We start from the raw sequence: 23,199 nt of genomic DNA, 5'->3' as shown, positions 1-23,199 counted from the left end.
TGGGTCTCCCTATCATTAAGCAGAGCTCTTAGGAATCTTGATGGAACTCTGAGTTTAATTTATTATTCTTTATTTTTGTGGTTTAAATATACTGCTAGATTCATATGGGGACATCACTTATACCCCTAAGGAGGGAAATCTGGTAGAAACTGTGCAAGTTCAAACTTGGGTAGTTAAGTCCTCTATATAGGAAAAATCTGCATAGGTAGCTGTATGGATAGTTATAAGTATGTTTATCATTAACTTCTGATCTCTGAATAAATTTTTCACTTTAGAATTCTGTTTTCAAATGTTTTTACAGACACTTTGCTGAAATAGATTTTGTTGTATTTTATTTGCCCCTAGAATTGTATGGAGTACTGCATCTGTTATCTGCATAGCTCACTGAAAACGTTACTGAGCATCCTATTTATTAATAATGACTTACATGATATAGCACCTTTCAAATGCTTTATGAACTTAATTAGCTGAGGCATGCATTATTCATAGAGATACTTCACGTGCTGTTGAAATGCAGCCACCTCTGGGGTAGAATGTGGCAGCTGTTTAGCAATGTGCATCAACATTACACAACAGTTTAAAGCAGGGAGTGAAGAATACTGTATTGAATTGAAAATGTTTAAGAAATGTGTTCCCCTCATCAGCTTTTTTTAACCACAGTCCTTATTGTGGCCATAATCAAATGAATTTCATTTTAAATTAAGGGAGAAAAGCAAGCCTTTTTCTTGTGCTTCCACTGTCAAAATATAGTGCTGGCAGGATATGTTGTGATGGATTCATTACAAAGGAAGAAAACAATGTAGTCAGTCTGGGAAGGGGGGGGGGGGAGCCACAAACACAGAATCAGATTCAGCAACTTCCCAACAACTCCGTTGGTTTTTCAGCTGTCAGCAATGATAACATGGAGTCCAGAGTAAACACTGTAAAATGGAACACCAACAGGAGCTTCCTTTCTAATATACTATAGAGAATAAAACAAACACAACAAAGGCAAGTGGAAAATGTGACACAAGCTCATGCTTTTATCACAACTAAGGGGAAACAAAATAGGATGTCAAAGTAATCTGAAAAATGGCAACTTTATCTTTGGAGAATGTAGGTCATGTTTGCAATCCACACGTGTTTTGTTCTGTAACTGCACATCATATATGATGTCATATTAGTGGAAAATGTATAGAGAACTTAGAAACATACTTTTTTGTTTAAGTAATGACTATAAAGATTTATTTAGTGATAACATTTTTGCTCAGAATCCCACAGAGCAGGGCTTAACATCCTGTGAATTGACCATTCCGGATGATGTCTCTGAGCTCTTTGAAACATTAGTGCATTCCTGGCATGTCCTTAAAGTATTAAAGGAAAAAAGAAATTATGTGATACCACAGTTATTTAATTTCAATTATTGATTTAGCTGACTATATAAAAGGATTCCCAGAATTTAATACGAGTAGCATGACAAAACTGCATCCAATAGTTTCTTATTTGATTACACAAATAAAGTGAGAGTTGAACTTTCAAACTGAAAAGAAAATCACCCCAGAGGACTTCTGCACTTCACGAGAGGGATTGTGCAGGGGTTGGTCTTTGGTCCTACCTTATTTAATATTTTTATCAATGACCTGGAAGAAAATGTATAATCATTACTGATTAAGTTTGCAGATGACACAAAGATTGAGAGTATTGTAAATAATGAAGAGGACAGGTTATTGATACAGAGCAATCTAGACTGCTTGGCAGGGCCGCCCATGGGGGGGGGGGCAAGTGGGGCAATTTGCCCCGGGCCCTACAGGGACCCCACGAGCCCTGGCCGAGAATCCCTTTCCTCACCTGGCAGTGGTCCGGGTCTTCGGTATCTTGGCAGTGGGGGGCCCTTCAGTCGCTCCGGTCATCGTCGGCATTTCGGTGGCGGGGGGCCCTTCAGTGCTGCTGAAGACGTGGAGCGACTGAAGGGCCCCCCGCAGCCGAAATGCCGCCACCGCAGACTTGGAGACTTGAGTACAAGCTCCCCCGCTTTGCCCCAGGCCCCCTGAATCCTCTGGGCGGCCCTGCTGCTTGGTAAGCAGGGTATAAGCGAAAAATATGTGTTTCAACATGGTCAAATGTAAATTCATACATCTAGTAACATACAGTGCGAGCCATACTTATATGGTGTGGGAATCTATTCTGGAAAGCCATGAGTCTGGAAAATGACATGGGGGGTCATGGTGGATAATCAGCTGAACATGAGTTTTCAGTCCAATGCTGTGGCTACAAGTACTAATGTGTATAAATAGGGGAATATTGAGTAGTAGTATACAAGTTTATATTATCTCTGAATTAGGTACTGGTGTAACCACTGCTGGAATACTCTGTCAGTTCTCTTCACAATTCAAGTAGGAGGTTGAAAAAATTGGGGAGGATTCAGAAAATATTCATGAGTATGATTAAAGGATTAGAAAACATGCCTCATAGTGAGAGACTCAAAGGCCTGGAGCATCACAGTGCCTACGTTTTAGTGACCCAGAAAATCACTGTAATTCACAAAACCTGAGTTTAGGTGCCTTGGATCCCTGTACAATGAATGGGGAGATATAGGTTCACAAAATGGTTATGCTAGGCAGGGAGCCCCCTAAGCATAGGCATGGGAACTAGTAGTGCGGGAGTGCTGCAGCACCCCCAGATTTTATGTGGGGTCCCGGCCATCACCTTGTGTCAGGGGCTCTGCACCTGGTACCCAGCTCCCGGCCCTGAGCCTGAGCATCCGCTCCCTGGCCCTGCGCCCCGGGCTCTACTCCCTGGCCCCATGCCTGGGGCTCGAATACCAGCCACCGGCCCCATGCCCCAGCCACTGGTCCCACTCCTGGGGTCTCAGTCTCTGGCCCCACGCCCGGGGCTCCGTTCCTGGCCCTGTGCCCACTCCCAGCTGTGGACCCAGCCTCAGCCCCTTTCTGGGTTCTCCCCTCCCAGAGACACGGCCCTTCTCCTGGCCCCAGCTCTGGGGGATAAGGAGAGGTGCAGACCTGGGTAAGGGGAGGGCATGAGGTAAAAAGTAAAAACTGCTTTCAGCACCCCCACTATTAAAAGTGTTCCAGCGCCACTGCACCTAAAATAACCTATCGGAGATGCTTACCAGAAGGGTGTGTGCTAAATCCCACACACAGAGATAGGTCCCTAAATCCAGGCTGCAGGAAGGTGTTTATATCTCCTAGTGATTTTCAGTTATGAACCATCTCCTAGAACTATGACCACCAGTTTAACAAGAAGCTGAGGGCATGGGGAAGAAGAAAAAGGAGCTCCTTTGTTACTTTTTAGCCTAGCGGTTAAGGTACTTCCCTGGAATGTAGAAGATCCCAGTTCAAGTCCCCCAATCACTTGATGGGGAAACAGGATTTGTTATCTCTCTGGTGATCCTCCTGACTGCTGAGCTATGGAATATTCTGAATATTCTCAGTTCTTCTGTTGAATCTGTTGCATTCTGGATAATAAATGAAAGAATGATTGAAGGAGAGAGACTGGACCCATGGTCTCCCACCGCCCAGGTTTGTGTGCTAACACACCTGGATGGTGGGAGCTAAGCAGTGGACTACAGAGTCTCTCTCTCTCTCTCTCCAATGACTGTTCCACTGTGAATAAATCACTTGGGCCACGGAGAATGTGAGAGAACGTGAGAGCACTCACCCAGTATGTAAGAGACCCAGGATCCAGTCCCCCTACTCCAATGAGCCCCCACATCAGAATATCCTGTAATCCAATGGTTAGAGCATATCACAGGTGAGTTTCCTAACCACTGAGTTTAAAGTTATGAGGGAGGTCTTCCTCCTATCCCTCTCCTCCGCTGTTTTGTGTGAACTCACCTGTGGTACTCAATCCAATAGGCATCCTCTGAGCACACCTACCTGAGCAGGCCCTACATCTATCTTCCCCTGGTTTGTGAATCACTGTGAGAATTAGGCATCCAGACGCCTAGAGGGACACAGCAATCTGAATGCTCAGAGACAGAAACATAGGCATCTAGGGAACTTTTACTGGAAAGTCTTACTCACCAAACGAGTTTAGGTGCCTACATGGTTCACCAGGAGTTTTGTGAATTGCAGTGGTCCTGAAACTGGGATTTAGGCACCTAACTCCTTTTGTGCATCTGGGACTTAATCTATTTAGTTCATCAAATAGAAGGTTAAGGGCTGATTTGATCTCCATCTGTAAGTAGTTTCATGAGGAACAGAAACTTGACGATAGAGGGCTCTTCAATCTAGTAGACAAAAGTATAACAAGATACAATGGCTGGAAGTTGAAGCTAGACCTAATCAGACTAGAAATAAGGTGCACTTTTTTAACAGTGATGGTAATTAACCCTTAGAACTATTTACCAAGGGTTGTGGTGTATTCTCCATCCATGTTATTTTTTAAATCAAGATTGGATTTTTTGCTTAAAAAGATATGCTGTAGGTCAACCACAGCTATTGGATTTGAAGTTGGAATGAATTTAGGGAAGTCCAATTATTTGTTTTATGCACAAGTTCAGATGAGATGGTCACAAGATCCTTTCTGGCTTTAAAATAAATGATTCAATGAGTGATGCCTTATGTCACACTCTCTGGAGTGGCTCATGACTATGAGTGCCAACCTCAGGGCAGACTGTCAAGAAGCAGGCCAGAGACCCCAAACTGGTTGTATGTTCTACAGTTAGATTTCACCAACTGGGTAGCAAGTGTGAACTCCTAAAGCATTATAACAGGCTTACCATGAAGTCACAGACAGTCCTCTTGGGCATTCCAGTGTATCTTGCCACCCAGGCAAGCTGGATTTAGTGATAGTTGCTTGCCATACGCCAAAGATCACAAAATATTTAGGTTGCTTCCAGTCCCAAGAGACCAGCCACTTATCCAGGTCAATCTGTACCTTAGATCTCTCCCCAAAGACAATACATAATAAACTAACTAAAGATGTATTAAATAGGAAAAAGAAATGAGAAATTTATTACAAGGTGGAAGCAGGCAGATATATATGCACAGATGAGTTACACATCTTATGATTTGACAAGGTGACAGAGTTGTAGCAATCTGTCTGTACTGAATGTCTTTTAGGGCTAACTCAGGTTGACCCTGGCGATCTCTGCTCCCATTTCGTAGCCGGCCCTCTGAGAGTCCAAACAGCAAAAGAGATGAAAAATTTTCCTGTGAGCTATTTTTATTTCCTTCCTCCGGAATTCAAGGTGATGGGACGAGCCCTTTCGCAGGTGACCTCTTCGTGGTGAAGGGGCAGTTAACAAAGTCTTTGTATTCTGATGTTCCACAGTGGCCCATTTAGTTTTGATAGTGCTTATTGGTGGGCAGGAAACGATCCCTCCTGACTGGGTTCACAGTTTCAGAGCAAACATGTTTTACAGTTATAAAGCAGAAAGTTTGATATTATCTCATAGCACGTGATAAAGATATGGTAAGTGAGACTAATACATGCAGCAACTTACAAGCATTTCATAAAGCCTAAACACACAATGCCCATCTTAACCATACTAACACACAGGTGAAACATACTGTTTTCCAGCAATGAATTTGTCAATTCTCAGCTGAGGCTTAAAGCCTTGGCAAGAACTGGCACCTGGTTTGCCAATATCATACACCTCTACCCCGATATAACGCGGCCCGATATAACACGAATTCGGATATAACGCGGTAAAGCAGCGCTCCAGGGGGCGGGGCTGCGTGCTCCGGTGGATCAAAGCAAGTTCAATATAACGCGGTTTCACCTATAACGCGGTAAGATTTTTTTGGCTCCCGAGGACAGCGTTTTATCGGGGTAGAGGTGTCCTATAAACATGTTGTTGTTTGTTTGTTTGTTTTTATTTGTGCTCTAAATGCAATCTAAGACCTTGTGTTCTAGTTTGGAGTTCAATCCTGAAAACCTTCCAGGTGGAGAACTTCCAGTGAAATCAATAAGATTGGGGATGCAGGATCAGAAACCTTAATCTTCTTTTTTGCCTTAGCCTTCTTTGCCTTCACCTTGTTCCATTAGTCAGGGCTGGCAGCTCTTTTTCTTCATCTCCAAGCGTTCCTGTCAAGCGCACCTTCCGAACTGACACCGACCCTCTACATGTCTTCCTCCTGCATCTCAAAACACCTTTTTAGGGAATCTTCCTTATGGTCTCTTCCCCATAACTACTAGATACTGTAGTAACGCAGGATATGTTGGTCAGACATAGTGTCACATGACACAACCACCTCAGCTTTTCCATGTTGGGGACAACTTGCATCATGGCACATACCATTTTATTGCATAGCCTATACACATGTCTCTCACCTAGTGTCCACCTGAGCATTTTCATTTCTCATTAAAGATCAAGCTGTAAATATGAAATATAATTTATTTGGGTACGTTCAAGCTGTCTCCTGGTGTGATAACAAATTCCTCTCACAAGGATGAGCTTTTTTTCCCTTTTTTTTTTCTTCCCAGATGTACAGCATTGAACAATTGACCAAGTGTGTTAAGGGGGAGGTGTGTCTTTCTCTGTAGGATTAGGTATTGTCCTGTTCCAGGGTAGAATGCTGGGTTTGATGGACCAGTTTATCAGGGCAAATTGTATATTCCAGAAACATATTCAACAAAGAGTTACTGTCTGTTGTCTACCATCTGCTGAGCATCTGATGTCATTAAATTTAGTTGATGGATGCAGTCAATTCAGGTAGTAAATTATTCTGTTAAATATCATAATGGACACTTCCCCACATGAACACTGCTGCTGTTCTTACTTTTAGTTTTGAGATTTTAGTTATCTGGGAAATAAAACTGAGTAGAAAAGTTATTATCAAGTATTTTCCTATAATTAAAAATACCAAATCAGATTCTTCGCTGCCTTGAACCTTGTGCAGTCATTTACACCTGTGGAAAGGGGGTGTAAAATGAGGTCTGAATGATTACATTTTGAATCAAGTTAGCATGTGCAAATATGCTAAGTAGTAAAGAATAAGCCCCCACCAATCACAAATGGTAATAGTACTGTGGTGTCATCATGAAATGATAATCTAGCAAGTGTAGCATCACACTGTAAGTGTGTTTAAACCAGTGGTGGGCAACCTGTGGCAAGTGGACTGCACGCAGCCCATCAGGGCAATCCACTGGCGGGCCACCAGACAGTTTGTTTACATTTTCCCGGCCGCCCACAGCTCCCAGTGGCTGCAGTTCACCATTCTGGGCCTATAGGATCTGCAGGAAGCAGTGCAGGCTGCAGGGATGTGCTGGCTGCCGCTTTCTGCAGCTCCCATTGGCCGAGAACGGTGAACCGTGGCCACTGGGAGCTTTGGGCAGCCGGGCAAATGTAAACAAACTGTCTGGTGGCCCACCAGTAGATTACCCTGATGGGCTGCATGCGGTCCGCAGGCCGCAGGTTGCCCACCACTGGTTTAAACTGTTCTATGCTGGATAGTGGGGAGGCTGAATAGAATGTACAGCTGGAAATGTGTGTGTCTCTTGTTATAATACCTATTTGAATTTGTATCTCATGGGGATACTGGGGGAACAGTTTCATTGAGAACAGTAACTAGTGACAAGCATGACTTGTCAGTTAAGCCATGTAAATTGATAGTATGTCTGGACTAAACTGATGTTAGTCTGATCGTTTGAATGCCCGTTGGGCTAAAAGAAAAAAAAATACAAATTGGATGTGTCCGATAGGCTTGCTGCCATAATTGAAGCTTTCTTGATTGTGGACATTACAGGCAGCCCACCTTCTGTGTCATAACAGGCTCTAACATTGTATTTAAATGACAACTGCCAATGTAGGTTGAGTTCACAAGTCTGTAGTTCTCAGAGGTACTATAAAAATGTTAACCAGCCAAACCTATAACATTTGTTCCTAAGTGCTGTGTGCACTAATAAGGAGGAAAGAGCAGGAACAGTAGGCTTGATTCTGTTGTTTTTTCACTGCAGTGACTGGAAATTAGTATTAATCATATGACGTGTTATTTTTCAAGTTGCCTACAACCAACTTCAGTAATACTGTTGGGCCCATACTAAGCCGTTGGCAGCACCTGCAAAGCCTGCCTAACCCTAGAAGTATGAGCAGAGGATGGCAGCACTGGGAATTGTTATGTAACTCGGAGGGGTGGAGAGGGAATAGCTAAAACACAGACAGTACCAGAGTATCCCAGTATTAAGGGCTGCTCTACAGGGGGATACCTGGGAAAATTAATCCAAATTAACTAAAAGAGTGAATTTCAAATGGATTAGTTAATCCACTTTAAATCCCTGTTTGGTGGCTGCTATTAATTAAAGTGGCCTTAGTTTGTTTTAGTTTAATGGAAGTGAATTAAGCTAAACCAAATTAAGGTCTTTTCATTTTTGAATGAGGAAGTTCACACAGGAGTTTAATCCATTTCAAATTCACACCTTTAGTTAACTCGGATTAACTTTCCTGGATATCCCTGTGTAGACAGACCCTTAACCAAATATCAGTAAATAACACTGGAGAATTATGACTGCATCAACCCAATGCTGAATATCTCTGTCAATATTTCAATATCTTCCATAGAAAACAATCAGTCTGTTAAACTGTACTTGACTATTAGAGAGAGACAAGGTGGGTGAGATAATTTCTTTGATTGGACTACGTTGGAAGCAGATTGTGCAGTACCTGTAATTATTGTATGCTGGAATGGGATGTTAGTTCTGCACGCATGGTCACATATTTAATGAGGGGTCAGGGCGTGGCTTCCTGTCAGCATTAGTACAGGGTTTTCTACTTCCTGTTGAGGATTACATATCCCACCATGCCTCTCTTTAGTTGGAATTGTGTTCAAATGTTACCATGGTGTTCACATGCCAGGGTGTGTGTGTGTGTGTGTGTGTGTGTCTCTCTCTCTCTCTCTCTCTCATTTATACACACACACACACACACACACACACACACACACACACACACACCCCCCATAGCAGGGATCGACAACCTTTGGCATGTGGCCCGCCAGGGTAAGGACCCTGGCTGCGGGAAGTGGCGACCAGCACATCCCTCGGCCTGCGCCGCTTCCAGCAGCCCCCATTGGCCTGGAGCGGTGAACCGCGGCCAGTGGGAGCCACGATCGGCCAAACCTGCGGACACGGCAAGTAAACAAACCGGCCCGGCCCACCAGGGTGCTTACCCTGGTGGGCCGCATGTCAAAGGTTGTCGATCCCTGCTATAGCGTGCGCGCGTGTGTGTGTGTGTGTGTGTGTGTGTGTGTGTATGTGTATAGATAGAGAGAGAGAGAGAGAGCAATAACTACTATAAGATTTATGTAAATAGTTTCTTATATATATTTTTAAAATACCCTATAATTTGTCCATTATAACCAACAATAATTAAGTTCCATATCAACCATTTTCATGTGGTGTGGCTTCATTGCCTTGTGTGCTACATGGAATCTTATAAATTTATGCTAGAGTCTGACTATTTCTTCTGCTATTTGCTGCTTTTGCTGATTGACACTTGCCCGGCAGAGTCTTTAACAATGTAATTAGGCTATTTGCATTGCCTGGAATTAGGTGACCTTTGCTTTTGCCAGTAATTAGAGTATCCCTGCTGTACTTGCTAGTAGGCACTAACCAGGCAGAAAAGGTGACCAAGCGCCTCATTTAGTAAGCTACAAAAGCTTTTCAAATGTCATTAAAATGAACATGAAATAATTAACAATGTGTCATTTTATGGATGTGTCTTACAGATAAAATGTAGCTAGAACAGTTACTTACATAACCAGAAACAAATTCAAATAAATGAAAATTATCTTCGGCATAACTACTTTAACATCTAATACCAACATCCACTTATGGTGTTGGATCTTGGCACACTTGCATTTTCCAAATTGCCATGCAAGTGAGTTCTTTGTAGGAAGTATGTGTGTATACAAAAGGAAGGAGGTACTGTGGTTGAGATACTAGACTGGGCCCAGGAGAATCTGGATTCAGTTCCTGTCTCTACTACAAACCTCCTGTGTGACATTAGGCAAGTAACTGTCTCTGTAAAATGGGGGTAAATAACACATTACTATCTCTAAGGCTGTTGTGATGATAAATTCATTTAAAGTTCCTGAGGTGCTCAAATACTTTGGTGATGGGGGTCATAAATACATAAATGGATATGTATCTACTGTAAACATTCATATACAGATCCTTTCCTGCTTTACTAGTACTTAGAAAGAAAAAGGTTTAACTGCATTGTCCTTGCTCGCTGAGGGGCAGTATGGATCAGGCCAATAAATTCTTTAATATTATGACCTCAACTATAGAACTCCTTCCTTGTGGATGTCCCTTGGATTCCTCATGTTTCTTTATTTTTTTGGGAAAATGATCATGAATAATCCAAATTGGAAGGCCCCAGGTTTAATCATACCCTGTGTTTCCATCTACCTTCATAAGCATAAGGCTATGGGGGTAGTTTTTGTTAAAGGTATGTATAATTGGGCCTCTAAGCCTAATTTTAAGACTTTTAAATCTTTTCACCTTTCTATATGTTTCTTAATGTTTATATTCAAATCCCTCCGTAAGGCAGAACTCATCCAGGATGTTCACAGGAACTGGGTCATTAAATATTTTCTTTTCACAGAAGAAATAAGAATAGTGGAAAATTATGGCATACTATCTTTTGACCCCATTCATACAGACTGAACATTAAGAACCAAATTTTCAGGTACATGTATGTCTGAATGCACACACAATGTTGTGTGTTCCTGACACAGGTGCATAAGTCCCCTGATGCATAAGCGTAGGTCAGGTTTGTCTATGCACATACTGTATAAACATGGGCACAAGCAACAATACTTCCAAATATACATTGAGGAATTTGTTAGTCAGGTTCACACATTAGATGTATACTGGTCTGAAATTGTGAGCCTGAACTTTGCAATGCATTCAGGTGGATGCATAAGATTTATATATATTTGGTGTTAGTCCTTTCACAAGAAGTCTGAATTTGACCCATAAACTCATAAAGGCAGCAACACAAGAGTGCAGCCATGTGTGTGTATATAAGAACATAAGAACGGCCGTACTGGGTCAGACCAAAGGTCCATCTAGCCCAGTATCCTGTCTACCAACAGTGGCCAATGCCAGGTGCCCCAGAGGGAATGAACCTAACAGGTAATGATCAAGTGATCTCTCTCCTGCCATCTATCTCCACCCTCTGACAAACAGAGTCTAGAGACACCATTCCTTATCCATCGTGGCTAACAGCCATTAATGGACTTAACCTCCATGAATTTATCCAGTTCTCCTTTAAACGCTATTATAGTCCTAGCCTTCACAACCTCCTCAGGCAAGGAGTTCCACAAGTCGACTGTGCGCTGTGTGAAGAATAACTTCCTTTTATTTGTTTTAAACCTGCTGCCTATTAATTTCATTTGGTGACCCCTAGTTCTTGTATTATGAGAATAAGTAGATAACTTTTCCTTATTCACTTTCTCCACATCACTCATCATTTTATATACCTCTATCATATCCCCCCTTAGTCTCCTCTTTTCCAAGCTGAAAAGTCCTAGCCTCTTTAATCTCTCCTCATATGGGACTCTTTCCAAACCCCTAATCATTTTAGTTGCCGTTCTCTGAACCTTTTCTAGTGCCAGTATATCTTTTTTGAGATGAGGAGACCACATCTGTACGCAGTATTCAAGATGTGGGCATACCATCGATTTATATAAGGGCAATAATATATTCTCTGTCTTATTCTCTATCCCCTTTTTAATGATTCCTAACATCTTGTTTGCTTTTTTGACCGCCTCTGCACACTGCGTGGACATCTTCAGAGAACTATCCACGATGACTCCAAGATCTTTTTCCTGATTTGTTGTAGCTAAATTAGCCCCCATCATATTGTATGTATAGTTGGGGTTATTTTTTCCAATGTGCATTACTTTACATTTATACACATTAAATTTCATTTGCCATTTTGTTGGCCAATCACTTAGTTTTCCGAGATCTTTTTGAAGTTCTTCACAGTCTGCTTTGGTCTTAACTATCTTGAGCTGTTTAGTATCATCTGCAAACTTTGCCACCTCACTTTTTACCCCTTTCTCCAGATCATTTATGAATAAGTTGAATAGGATTGGTCCTAGGACTGACCCTTGGGGAACACCACTAGTTACCCCTCTCCATTCTGAGAATTTACCATTAATTCCTACCCATTGTTCCCTGTCTTTTAACCAGTTCTCAATCCATGAAAGGAGCTTCCCTTTTATCCCATGACAACCTAATTTACATAAGAGCCTTTGGTGAGGGACCTTGTCAAAGGCTTTCTGGAAATCTAAGTACACTATGTCCACTGGATCCCCCTTGTCCACATGTTTGTTGACCCCCTTCAAAGAACTCTAATAGAGTAGTAAGACATGATTTCCCTTTACAGAAACCATGTTGACTTTTGCCCAACAATTTATGTTCTTCTACGTGTCTGACAATTTTATTCTTTACTATTGTTTCGACTAATTTGCCCGGTACTGACGTTAGACTTACCGGTCTGTAATTGCCGGGATCACCTCTAGAGCCCTTTTTAAATATTGGCGTTACATTTGCTATCTTCCAGTCGTTGGGTACAGAAGCCAATTTAAAGGACAGGTTACAAACCCTAGTTAATAGTTCTGCAATTTCACATTTGAGTTCTTTCAGAACTCTTGGGTGAATGCCATCTGGTTCCGGTGACTTGTTAATGTTAAGTTTATCAATTAATTCCAAAACCTCCTCTAGTGACACTTCAATCTGTGACAGTTCCTCAGATTTGTCACCTACAAAAGCCCGCTCAGGTTTGGGAATCTCCCTAACATCCTCAGCCCTGAAGACTGAAGCAAAGAATTCATTTAGTTTCTCCGCAATGACTTTGTTGTCTTTAAGCGCTCCTTTTCTATCTCGATCATCGAGGGGCCCCACTTGTTTAGCAGGCTTCCTGCTTCTGATGTACTTAAAAAACATTTTGTTATTACCTTTTGAGTTTTTGGCTAGCCGTTCTTCAAACTCCTCTTTGGCTTTTCTTATTACATTTTCCACTTTATTTGGCAGTGTTTATGCTCCTTTCTATTTATCTCGCTAGGATTTGACTTCCACTTTTTAAAGGAAGTCTTTTTATCTCTCACTGCTTCTTTTACATGGTTGTTAAGCTACAGTGGCTCTTTTTTAGTTCTTTTACTGTATTTCTTAATTTGGGGTATACATTTAAGTTGGGCCTCTATTATGGTGTCTTTAAAATGCGCCCATGCAGCTTGCAGGGATTTCACTTTAGTCACTGTACCTTTTAATTTCTGTTTAACTAACCCCCTCATTTTTGCATAGTTCCCCTTTTTGAAATTAAATGCCGCAGTGTTGGGCTGTTGAGATGTTCTTCCCACCACAGGGATGTTGAAAAATCTTTAAAATACAGAGAATCTCTTATGGAGTTAAAAATATATAGAACCTCAAGATTACATTGAAGACTAGTGTTGTTCCTAAAATTATGGGTTCAAATTCACTAGTGAGCACTGGCTGTTTTGCATCACAAGTCTGTTTGAATTGGCTAGTATAGCCAAGTCTATGATTGCTTTGTGACACTGCAGTGATGCAAAGCAGCTGGTCACTATTAAAAAGCTGAAATTAACATACTCGACACTCTTGACACCTTACCCTATTATTGATCATAATAGGTGTTCCATTAAATGTAGAAGCCTTTATATAAATGTAGGAATACCACAAGTTCAGATAAATAGATTTTATATAGTACTTGGAACCTTTTCTAAGAATTTTACAAGCATTAGTACTTATAATGCCATTGTGAGGTCACTAAGGAAGGGGGGGGTGTGTGCGCACATATAAAAGTTTTCAGATTTCGTTATTCTTTCTCAGCTGGATGTACTGTTTGTATATTGTACCACCGTGTGGATTATGTCTATATTTTCTTAGACAACATATTACAAAACAGATGTCGAGAATGTGTCATTACAAATCAAATAAATGGTAACACAGCAGTAAAGTATGTGAATTTGCAATAATTTAATTTCTTCTATAGATACAAGCCATTTTTCCACCTTGGTGTAACAACTGTGCTACATAGCTTCATTCAGGAAATGATTAGGAAATACAAGCAAGTTGGTTTTGGATATTAAGTTTCTTTGCTTAACCAACAGTTGTGGGCCCTCAAGCTATCCTAATGCCATAAACAGGGCCGTCCCTAGGGGGATGCAGGGCCATGGACAAATCAGCCTGTATAGGCCCCGCTTGATATTTTTTATACAGGTGCTGAAGTCCCTTTCCAGGTTCTCATGCCGGGGATGCTCCAGTTCAGGGAGAGCCCGGCTCTGGGGGAGCCCAACGCGGCTGCTGGCGCTGCAACCTCTGCAGGTTTGGCATGTGACTTGCCCCTGGTCTGCAGCCACAGAGTGACGAGCCTCGGGCTCCTTGCCCCTGCCAGCCCACCCGGTACCGTCCACCCCATGCGTGCCGTGGCTGGCGCAGACTCACTGCGATGGGGGCAGAGCAGCTGCGCAGGATTGGTGCTCAGGGTTGTGGGCCCTGCTGCAGACCTAGTGCACAGTGTGACTGGGGCATCCTCTGGCTGCATCTAGGACATGCCACATTGGCCTAACCACTCCCTTGGGCTCCCCTGAGGGACCAGCTCCACTGCTGGGACTCCTGGGCCCCATAGGGAGGTGCACAGCTTCGAGACGCCAGCAGAGCTCGAGGCCGAACCTGTGTTATGTTCTGTAGATGTCTGTGTGTGTGTAAGTGCCGCAGCTGGGTAAAGCTAGCCAGGGGTCTGACTGGCCCACCCCATGCAGGGCCAGCACTGGACCCCCCCCATCGGCTCCCCACTGAGCCCTGAACAGATCCGGGAGCAGCCCGCAGGGGCAGGCGCTGCAGAAATCTCTTCCTGCCGGTGAGTGCAGGCCTGACCCCTGCTACCAGCGCCAGGCCCCCCGCTAACCCCCTGGGTCAGCCTGCCCCCCCGAGCTCCTAACCCCACCCCATGGGCTGGCCTGGCCCCCCAGGATCCCCTAATGCACACTGAAGCATGAGGCCCGGAGTGGTCGCCCCAATTCGCCATACCCAAGGGACGGCTCTGGCCATAAATGTCCCAATAAAAAAGAAAAGACAGACATTGTTTGGAACAATGTGCCTGACCCTATTCCCGTTAAAACCAAAATGAGAATTTCAATTGGTTTCACTGTCCCAGTGTTTTCATCTTACTTCACTCTGGGGTCCTAATCAAGCCCATTCAAGTCAGTGGAAGCCTCTCCATTGAGTTGAGAGTAAAATCGGACGCTGAGTTTGTAGATATCTGTTTATACATAGGTATCATTATTACTTATCTGTATTACCACTGTATTAATGCTGAAGGTGATTAAAATTTCTAGTCTATTCTTACCATGGTGAGTAGATCCATTTGTTGTTTATTATTTATTATTTGTATTATCATAGCACCTAGGGTTCCTAGTCCTGGACCAAACCCCATTATTCTATGTGCTCTGCAAACATAGAACAAAAAGATAGTTCCTGCCCTAATCAGTTGACAGTATTGGTGAGCATAATAGGCAGTGATTTTAACACACAACCAACCTAACCATTGTCAAGTTTTGTTTTGTTTTGTTTTGTTTTGTAGGCATGATAGCAAAGAATTGTTTTGAGAAAGGATTTGAAGGTGGATAATGAGTTAGATTTGCGGATGTTTACTGGGAGCACCTTCCAAGTGAGGGGCAACATAGAAAAAGCATGAAGTTTCTTCTTTTAAAACTTGATAAGTGTGTGCTGGAGGCTGGCATCATGGGTTGATCAGAGTTGAGTGTCAACAGCTGGATAGCAAATGGGAAATGATAGGGTGGGGATTGACTGTGAAGGGCCTTCTGAATGGATCAGTGTGGGGCAAGATTGTATTTGCCAAGGCCAAAAAGAAGGATGTTACAGAAATCAAGATGTGAGATAAGAGCTTGGATAAGAGTTTAGCTGTGAGAATGGATAAGTGAAGCTGGAGATTTATGCAGAAATAATCAACAAGAGTTAGACATAGCAAAGATGTGAGGATCTAGAGAGAGGTCTGAGTCAAAGATGATGCCCATGTCACGGGCCTGAGTGACAGATAATATGGTGATGTCAACAGAGATTGAGGGAGGAAAAAGATAGTGGGGATGTCTTAAGAGCTCTGTTTTAGTCATGTTGAGCTTGAGCTGATGGCTAGATATCTAGAAGGAGATGTCAGATATGCAGGCCAAGATTTTAGTTTGAACAGAATGAGAAAGGTCTGGAGTTGAGATCTGTAAATTGTCAGCATAGAAATGGCTGTTTGTTTTTATGGCTGAAATTACTCAGCGATAAGTATAGAGGGAGAAAAGAAGGGGACCGAAACCAGATCCCTATGGAAGAAACCCCCACAGAAATTTGGAGGGCATATGAGGAGGATCCTCTAAAGGACACTGAATGAGCAAGGTTGGAAGAGCGTCAGGAGAGGACAGAGTAATGGAAGCCAAAGGAGGGCAAGATTTCAAGAAGAAAAATGTGGCCAGTGGTGTCAAAGGTGGCAGACAGAACCAGGAGGATGAGGATGGAATACTAGTTCTGAGCTTTACCTAAGAAGAGGTCATTAGAGACTAAGGGTACGTCTATACTACCCACCGGATCGGCGGGTAGTGTTCGATGTATTGGGGATCGATTTATCGCGTCTTGTCTGGACGCGATAAATTGATCCCCAAATCAACGCCCGTACTCCACCTTGGCAGGAGGAGTAAGCGGAGTCGACAGGGGAGCCGCGGCAGTCGACTCGCCGCTGTGAGATGGCCAGGTAAGTCGAACTAAGATATTTCGACTTCAGCTATGCGAATAGCGTAGCTGAAGTTGCGTATCTTAGTTTGAACCCCCCCACTAGTGTAGCCCAGGCCTTTGGCAAGAGCTGATGCAGTGGATGCAAGGGGCAGAAGGCAGATCAGAGAGTGTCTAAGATGGAATTGGAGGAGAGGAACTCCAGGTCACGATTGACAGCTTGTTCAGTGTGCTTAGAGATAAAGGGGAGATAGGACAGGAATTATGTGTTGCTTACCTGCTACAGTAAACATGCAGTGTCACTATTAAGTTTTCTGAACATTGAATGCATACTTAGTTTCGATAGTATCAACGGACAGGTGGCTGGCCAGAGGCATACATTAAATGCATTCTGAAATTGCATGATTTGATATTTTAACCAGAAGATTAGATGAACGGTCTACAAAACTTTTCCTTCAAGGTCAGTCTATTGGTGGCCACATATTTCACAGCTTTATCCAACAAGCAATTGTTTTGATAGATGCCTTCATATTTCCTGTAAATATAAAATTCAGTCTCGTTGATGTGTCTGGATTTTTAAAAAATTGCTCAGAACTGAAACAGTTAATTCTCAGATTACCATCTATTGGGCTGCTGCTGTTTAATATTTTCATTGCCATAGCTCCCAGATGCCCCAGTCAAGATCAGAGCCCTGTTGTGCTGAGTGCTGAAGAAACATATGAAAACATGGTCTCCCCCCTATAATTTAGAAGAAGGGTAAGAAACTTCCCTACTCTACTCTATAAATGTGACTCAACCCCAGAGTCGGTTTAAGGTTAACATTTAAACAGCATTTGTCTTTCATAAATTCCATAAAAGATTAATCAATATCTATCTATATCCCTTTAAAGTGCTTTTCAACAGATCACAGAGAGCTACATAAAATCTGAATTCTTATTGAATTCTTGCTCAGTCTGAATGCTGACTCACTTAGAATCAACTCCAACATCCACTGTTGGGCAAAAAGTTACTATATAAATGATTTAATAAGTAAATGTTTTTGTAAGTAGTTACTGAGAAAAAACTATGTTCTTTAAAGATCAGAATACAACTCAGCTGTCCCTTATTTCAGGGGACCATCACTAATTTTAGTCCCAAAATTAATTAAGTTAATTTAGTATCCCCTCTCTTTTATTGTTGAAAATAATTTCCTTCAGAATATCTGAACTGAGGTTATAGGGTTATTTTTCACAGTAAAGGAATGAGTTCCATGTCATTTTAAGTTTCCTGCATGAATAGATTTTTGTGTCTGTCATTTTGGGTTTATTGAATCCCACATTTGAGTCTTAGCAGGTTGAGAGGAATGGCTTAGATTTTACAGCTCCAGTAAAAAATTGTTTCAAAGATTCAACTGAAAGTACTTGGCTTGCTCATGGTTTTAGTCGTACTTACTGGAGTAGTCTGGGGAAGTTTCCATGGATGTACTGTTCTGTGGAGAAGACTTCAGTGTCTCTGACTGTTGGTTCAGCACCTTTAAAGAATATTAAGCAAGAAAGCAAAAAAAAACCAAGAAAACTCCAGGAACTGAAAAAATTGTTTTGTATATGTAGCAATTGGTAATATTCATATCTAGAACTGGGCAAACTTGTTTTAATAAAAAAGTTTGGGGGGGTTGGCAAAAATGTCAGTCAGACAAAATTTTTTTTTTTTCAGAAAATATTTTATTTTGTCCAAATTTTTCATTTCTTTTACACAAATTTTGAAATAAAAGAAAACTAAAATCTTTGTTAAAAAACCAACCAAACAAACCAAAACTGACTTAGTCTCTCTTCCCCAGTCTCTCTCGATTATACTGTAATGAAGGAAATGTACAAAATGAGAGAAACAAAATAAATTTTCTTGGACTCAAAATTGAATTTTTGTGTCAAATATATTTTGTCAACAACATGGGGAAACAAATACTGAAAAAAATTAAACCAACAAATTCATCATCATTGGAAAAATTTCTGCACACTCTACTCGTATCCATTTGTTATTTCAGCAGCACTCTTTGGGGCACGTTTTACCACCCTTACGGACTTTGAATAGTCCCTTACTCCACAATTAGATCTGTTGCCTTGTATCAATTTTGAGAAGCAACTATTTATTTCACTACAAGACTGACCCTTTGGACATAGTTTTTGACACTATAAACAGGCCTAAAACAAACAGATGTGGGAAACCACTATAACTATATTTAAAAAAATCTTCCCAAATACAATCACTCCAATAGTCTATAAGACACGGCATTCTTCTTTGACCTCATGAGGCAGAAATCAATTGCCATTATACACATTCTAGGCAATGGTGGGAGGTAATGAAATTGCTCTCATGTTTGTATCTCACAAGCAGCTCTTTATGTTTTAATATGATAACTAGGCAGTTAAAGAAGAATACAAATTATAGTATTTATGAAGAAGAACTGGTCAAAAATTTTCCATCAGGAAATGATATGTCATCAGAATTGAAACTTACTTAGCTATCATGTCAATTTTGACAAAATTTTGTTAAGAAAAGAATTGTTTTGGCATTATTAGAGTGGAATGTTTCAATATCTCATTCTGAAATGACCTTTTTTGGTTTTGAAATGTATTATTTATGTTTATTATTCATTATTATTTTATGCTAAATCACTTAAATAACTGTAAATGGGAGATACTGTACACAGAGAAGGCACACAACATTCCCTTCACCTTCTTCATGCTGCAAAATTGGAGAAAGGGCTACTGTATCCAGGCTTAATATACATGCATCTAGTAGTCAAAACATTTACTGAGGGCATGTGGAAGGTAGGTTGGTGGAATGGTAGAAAATTTGTAGAATTGAGCCTTTTCTATGTACAAGCCTTGGGAAAATTAAATATAAGTATATAGTTATATTAGAAATCTGGGCTCAAAATTCCCTAAACATGTGGAGAGCAACTCTTTCAAAAATATATACATTAAGTGGTGTGGTAATTACAGTACTTTGTATTGTTTAATAGCTTTTCAAATTTGGTGTTAAAAATGTTTTGAATTGGAACTCTGAAAAATGTACAGAAACCTTCCCCCCCATCCCTTTTGTGATAAATATTCTAATACTCTAGAGGTACCAACAGAGTCTGTTGTTAGTATGTCTGGCTTTAGACAGATGGATTTGTAAATTATGGTATGAACTGGTAAAATTAGGAATTTATAAAACACTTACTGAAACCTTATAGAGGTGTCTAACCCTTGTCCTAAATTCAGTACTAGCATAATAGGCTCCAGAGCTATTGAGAAAAGGATTATGATTACAGTTTGACTCAGGATTAGATTTTGAAATCATGTAGTAAAATTATTTTAAAGGTTTGTGGCATGTTGGGAAAAAAAAAAAACAACAACCATGAAGTGTGAACTCAGAACTTTTACTATCCCCATTTTAACTTGGGCTCAAACTAGAACCCCCCCTCCCCCCGCCACCCCAAGTACTTCACTGTTGTTCAGATCTGGGTTTAGATCTAAAATTTATGGTATGGTCTACTCTATATTTATTTACATAATATTTTTAAATGAAAAGATAAGTTCTAGATGTTAGGATTTTTTTAGCTAACTAGCTTCCCTGTTTTGTTTTTTAGTCTAAACTGAATTCTATTACAGCTCCGACCCAATTTTCTTGAGGGACAAGTGATAAATCTTTTAAAAAGGGGAAGGGATAGGTAGACACATTTCTTTCCCTTGAAAGTGAAATAAAAATTAATTATTTTTTTCAAAGTAAGAAACACAAGAGTTAGGAGGAGTTCTTTGGTAGTTAATAAAGCAAAATGGCATTGACATCCTAGGATGTGAAAATAGAAAGTTGTCACTGTCATGTTATCTATGCAAAAATGGCTTCAAATCTTAATATGCGGAAACAAAAATGACGGATAAACAGTGAATGGAAATAAAGTATAAAGGTGTCACTTGTCTCATGCAGCTCCAGCTGCTTCCCTTCTTAGCCTTATTCAAATTTATTGCTGATTTTTCTGGGCTATAAAATCCTGGAGTGTAACACAACCTCACATAATGCTCCCCTCAACTTTTACAGCAGAGGTATGATTTAGTATAGTAATAAAACTCTGTTTTCATGTATCTTTTAACAGCTTTTAGCATTTTTTTGTTTATGAATAAGTTGCAAAATGATATTCTCATCTGAATGTCTAATTGAAGACAAAATTACGTATTGTATACTACGTTAAGAGGCAAAATGGGTTTTGGTGTGTTAGATTAACACTGAAATGTGTGAAAATATCTCTCAAAGTGTCATTCATATTCTTGCTTATCCAGGAGATTGTGAATTAAAGTAGGCAAGTGAGGCCCGCATGAACTTGGCTCTACCATCCATAGGGGAAAGAGTAACCACAATAACTTAGTCAGACATTTGAGTCATTGTAGCTGTATTCAGAATGTGATTGTACGCAGTAGTTCATTTTGTGCTTTTCTGGATGAAGATATACATTTCTGAGTAACAAATGAAATCCTATTGGAAGGAAGAAATGTAAAAAAACATTCTGGGGGCATAGAAAACATTTCCTTGAAGTTACAAACATAACAGTCATTAAACCTCCTCAAAATCCATTTTTCCTTCCATTCATTACTAATTAGTATAGCGATCACTTTTCCCAGCGATAGGACATGTTTATAAAAACAACAGTGTAAAATAATAAAAAAATAAAAGGGGCACTGCATAACTGCTTCATATGTGACAGTTTTGAATCCCACATACCAGAAGCCTTGGAATCTATTAAACGTACCGTGCCATGTGACTTCAAAATAAGATTGATTCCTATTAAATTCAATGATTTTCTCCTCCAACTTGCATGGTGAAGGTATTTGTAATCTTAAAACTATAAGATGCACAGTATGGGCAAGGAGATTGGAGTATGGTTTTTACTTCAGAATGCTAGGATTTTTTCATGGAATTAGTCTAGGCATGAAGTGAGATGGAAGAGTTGAATTATGTGCCTTTATTGCACTGCTCATACCAAATTTACCTACTGCTTCCCTGCTGGTTTCCGTTCACAGTTAAATAGTAGGGATTGCACTTATTATTTGTCGCAGATTCCATGATAGGTTTATTGTCTTGTCAGATTTATTAGAAAGAACTTTGGAGCAGCAGAATTTTTTTTTATAATACAAGCAATTGCGCATTAAGAGTACTTGTTAAGAGAGCTGTGAAGAGGATGGAAATTCCATTGCATGAAATATTTCAGATTTCAAAATTTGGCTTCATTTCAAATTGGAATGAAATCCTGAAATTTTAAAATTCTTTGCAAACTAAAATTCCAAGAAAAAAATAAATAGGTTTGGATTGATCATAACAATTTATTTTAACTAAATTGAAGTTGAATTCGCATTTTGTTTTAATTTTAACTATATTTTATATTTTTAAAAAGTAATAATATACAAAATAGAAAAAAATAAAAATGGAAAAGTCATCTTAAAACAAAAACATATAAATATATTTTGTTCCAAAAATGTCAAAGGGGCACATTGTAGATTTAAAAAAAAAAAAAAAGAAATCTTCAAAGCAAAGTTTTGTCAGTAATCAACACAATTTTATGAAGTGTTTTGATTTCGAAAAAACTGTGTTTTTCAATGAAAAAGGATTCTGTCAATGTTTTCCGACCAGCTCTCCTTGTTAACTAACAGTTAAAAATAACAGGCTGATTGAAGTAACTATGCTGCTGTTTCTTAAGTGACGTTTTTTAACAGTCAATAGACATGAGCAGGGCAGAAATGTGCATAACAAAACTCCGCAGTCTCTGCAACAACCTGCCACCCGCATTTTTCTCTTAATATGGTAGTTTTATTAATCCCGATCATTTCCGTAGAATGAAGAGACTATCTTATTGGTGCTATCGGTGGACTGTGAAGTTAGCAGATAAACAGGAGTATATTGCAGAACCTGGAGTTTGTGAGATTTCCTCTTTATGGCTGAGTAAAAACAAGTGAAAGATTTGAATTGATCCAGAAGCACAAAAAGGCATATAAAGGCAAAAGACTGCACCGAGCAGAACTTTCCTAGATAGCTTTGATTTAAGAAAACTCATTGTGTCATCAAGAAGGATCTCCCACAAAAATAAATAAAAATACAATAAAATACCTAAATCCTCTATAGAACTGTTAATCAACAGACCCCAAGCACTTTACAAAGGCTGTCACTATTACAATCCCCATTTTCTATGATTGTGAGAGCCTTACACCGTTTTAGGGATGGGTAATTGTACAGTATAGATAATACCTAAAGAATACTGAGTAAATGTGAAACTGTGGCAAGCATGCTACCAAATATAAAACAGCAATCTGTAGCTCTCCATGTAATCATAATGGAGTGCTACAAATGTTCTGTTAATAAAATTGCATTGCTCTAAACAGCTCTTATTTCCCAGTAACTCATTGTTATTAATTTATTTGTCATTGTCAAAAACGTAAAGAAAATGCCACACAACAAAAAAGAAAAGGAAGGAGAAAACCA

General features: G+C 40.3%; 1 protein-coding gene across 6 annotated transcripts in view; it reads left to right on the top strand.

The window, feature by feature from the left end:
• LOC113406374 (protocadherin-9) overlaps positions 1-23,199 on the top strand; it is an 883,162-nt gene that overhangs the window by 504,325 nt on the left and 355,638 nt on the right. For 2 of the 6 annotated variants that reach the window (XM_026651042.1, XM_026650964.1), the window contains exon 4: positions 854-871. The exons of the other annotated variants lie outside the window; for them this stretch is intronic. In XM_026651042.1, the coding sequence (XP_026506827.1) occupies positions 854-871 (18 nt within the window). The remainder of the gene's footprint in view (positions 1-853; positions 872-23,199) is intronic. 6 annotated transcript variants of the gene reach the window in all.

The sequence above is a fragment of the Terrapene carolina genome, unplaced genomic scaffold, assembly GCF_002925995.2.
Source record: "Terrapene carolina triunguis isolate 2854851 unplaced genomic scaffold, T_m_triunguis-2.0 Scaffold17, whole genome shotgun sequence".
Taxonomy (NCBI): Eukaryota; Metazoa; Chordata; order Testudines; family Emydidae; genus Terrapene; species Terrapene triunguis.
This window is presented reverse-complemented; position numbering and strand designations above follow the sequence as displayed.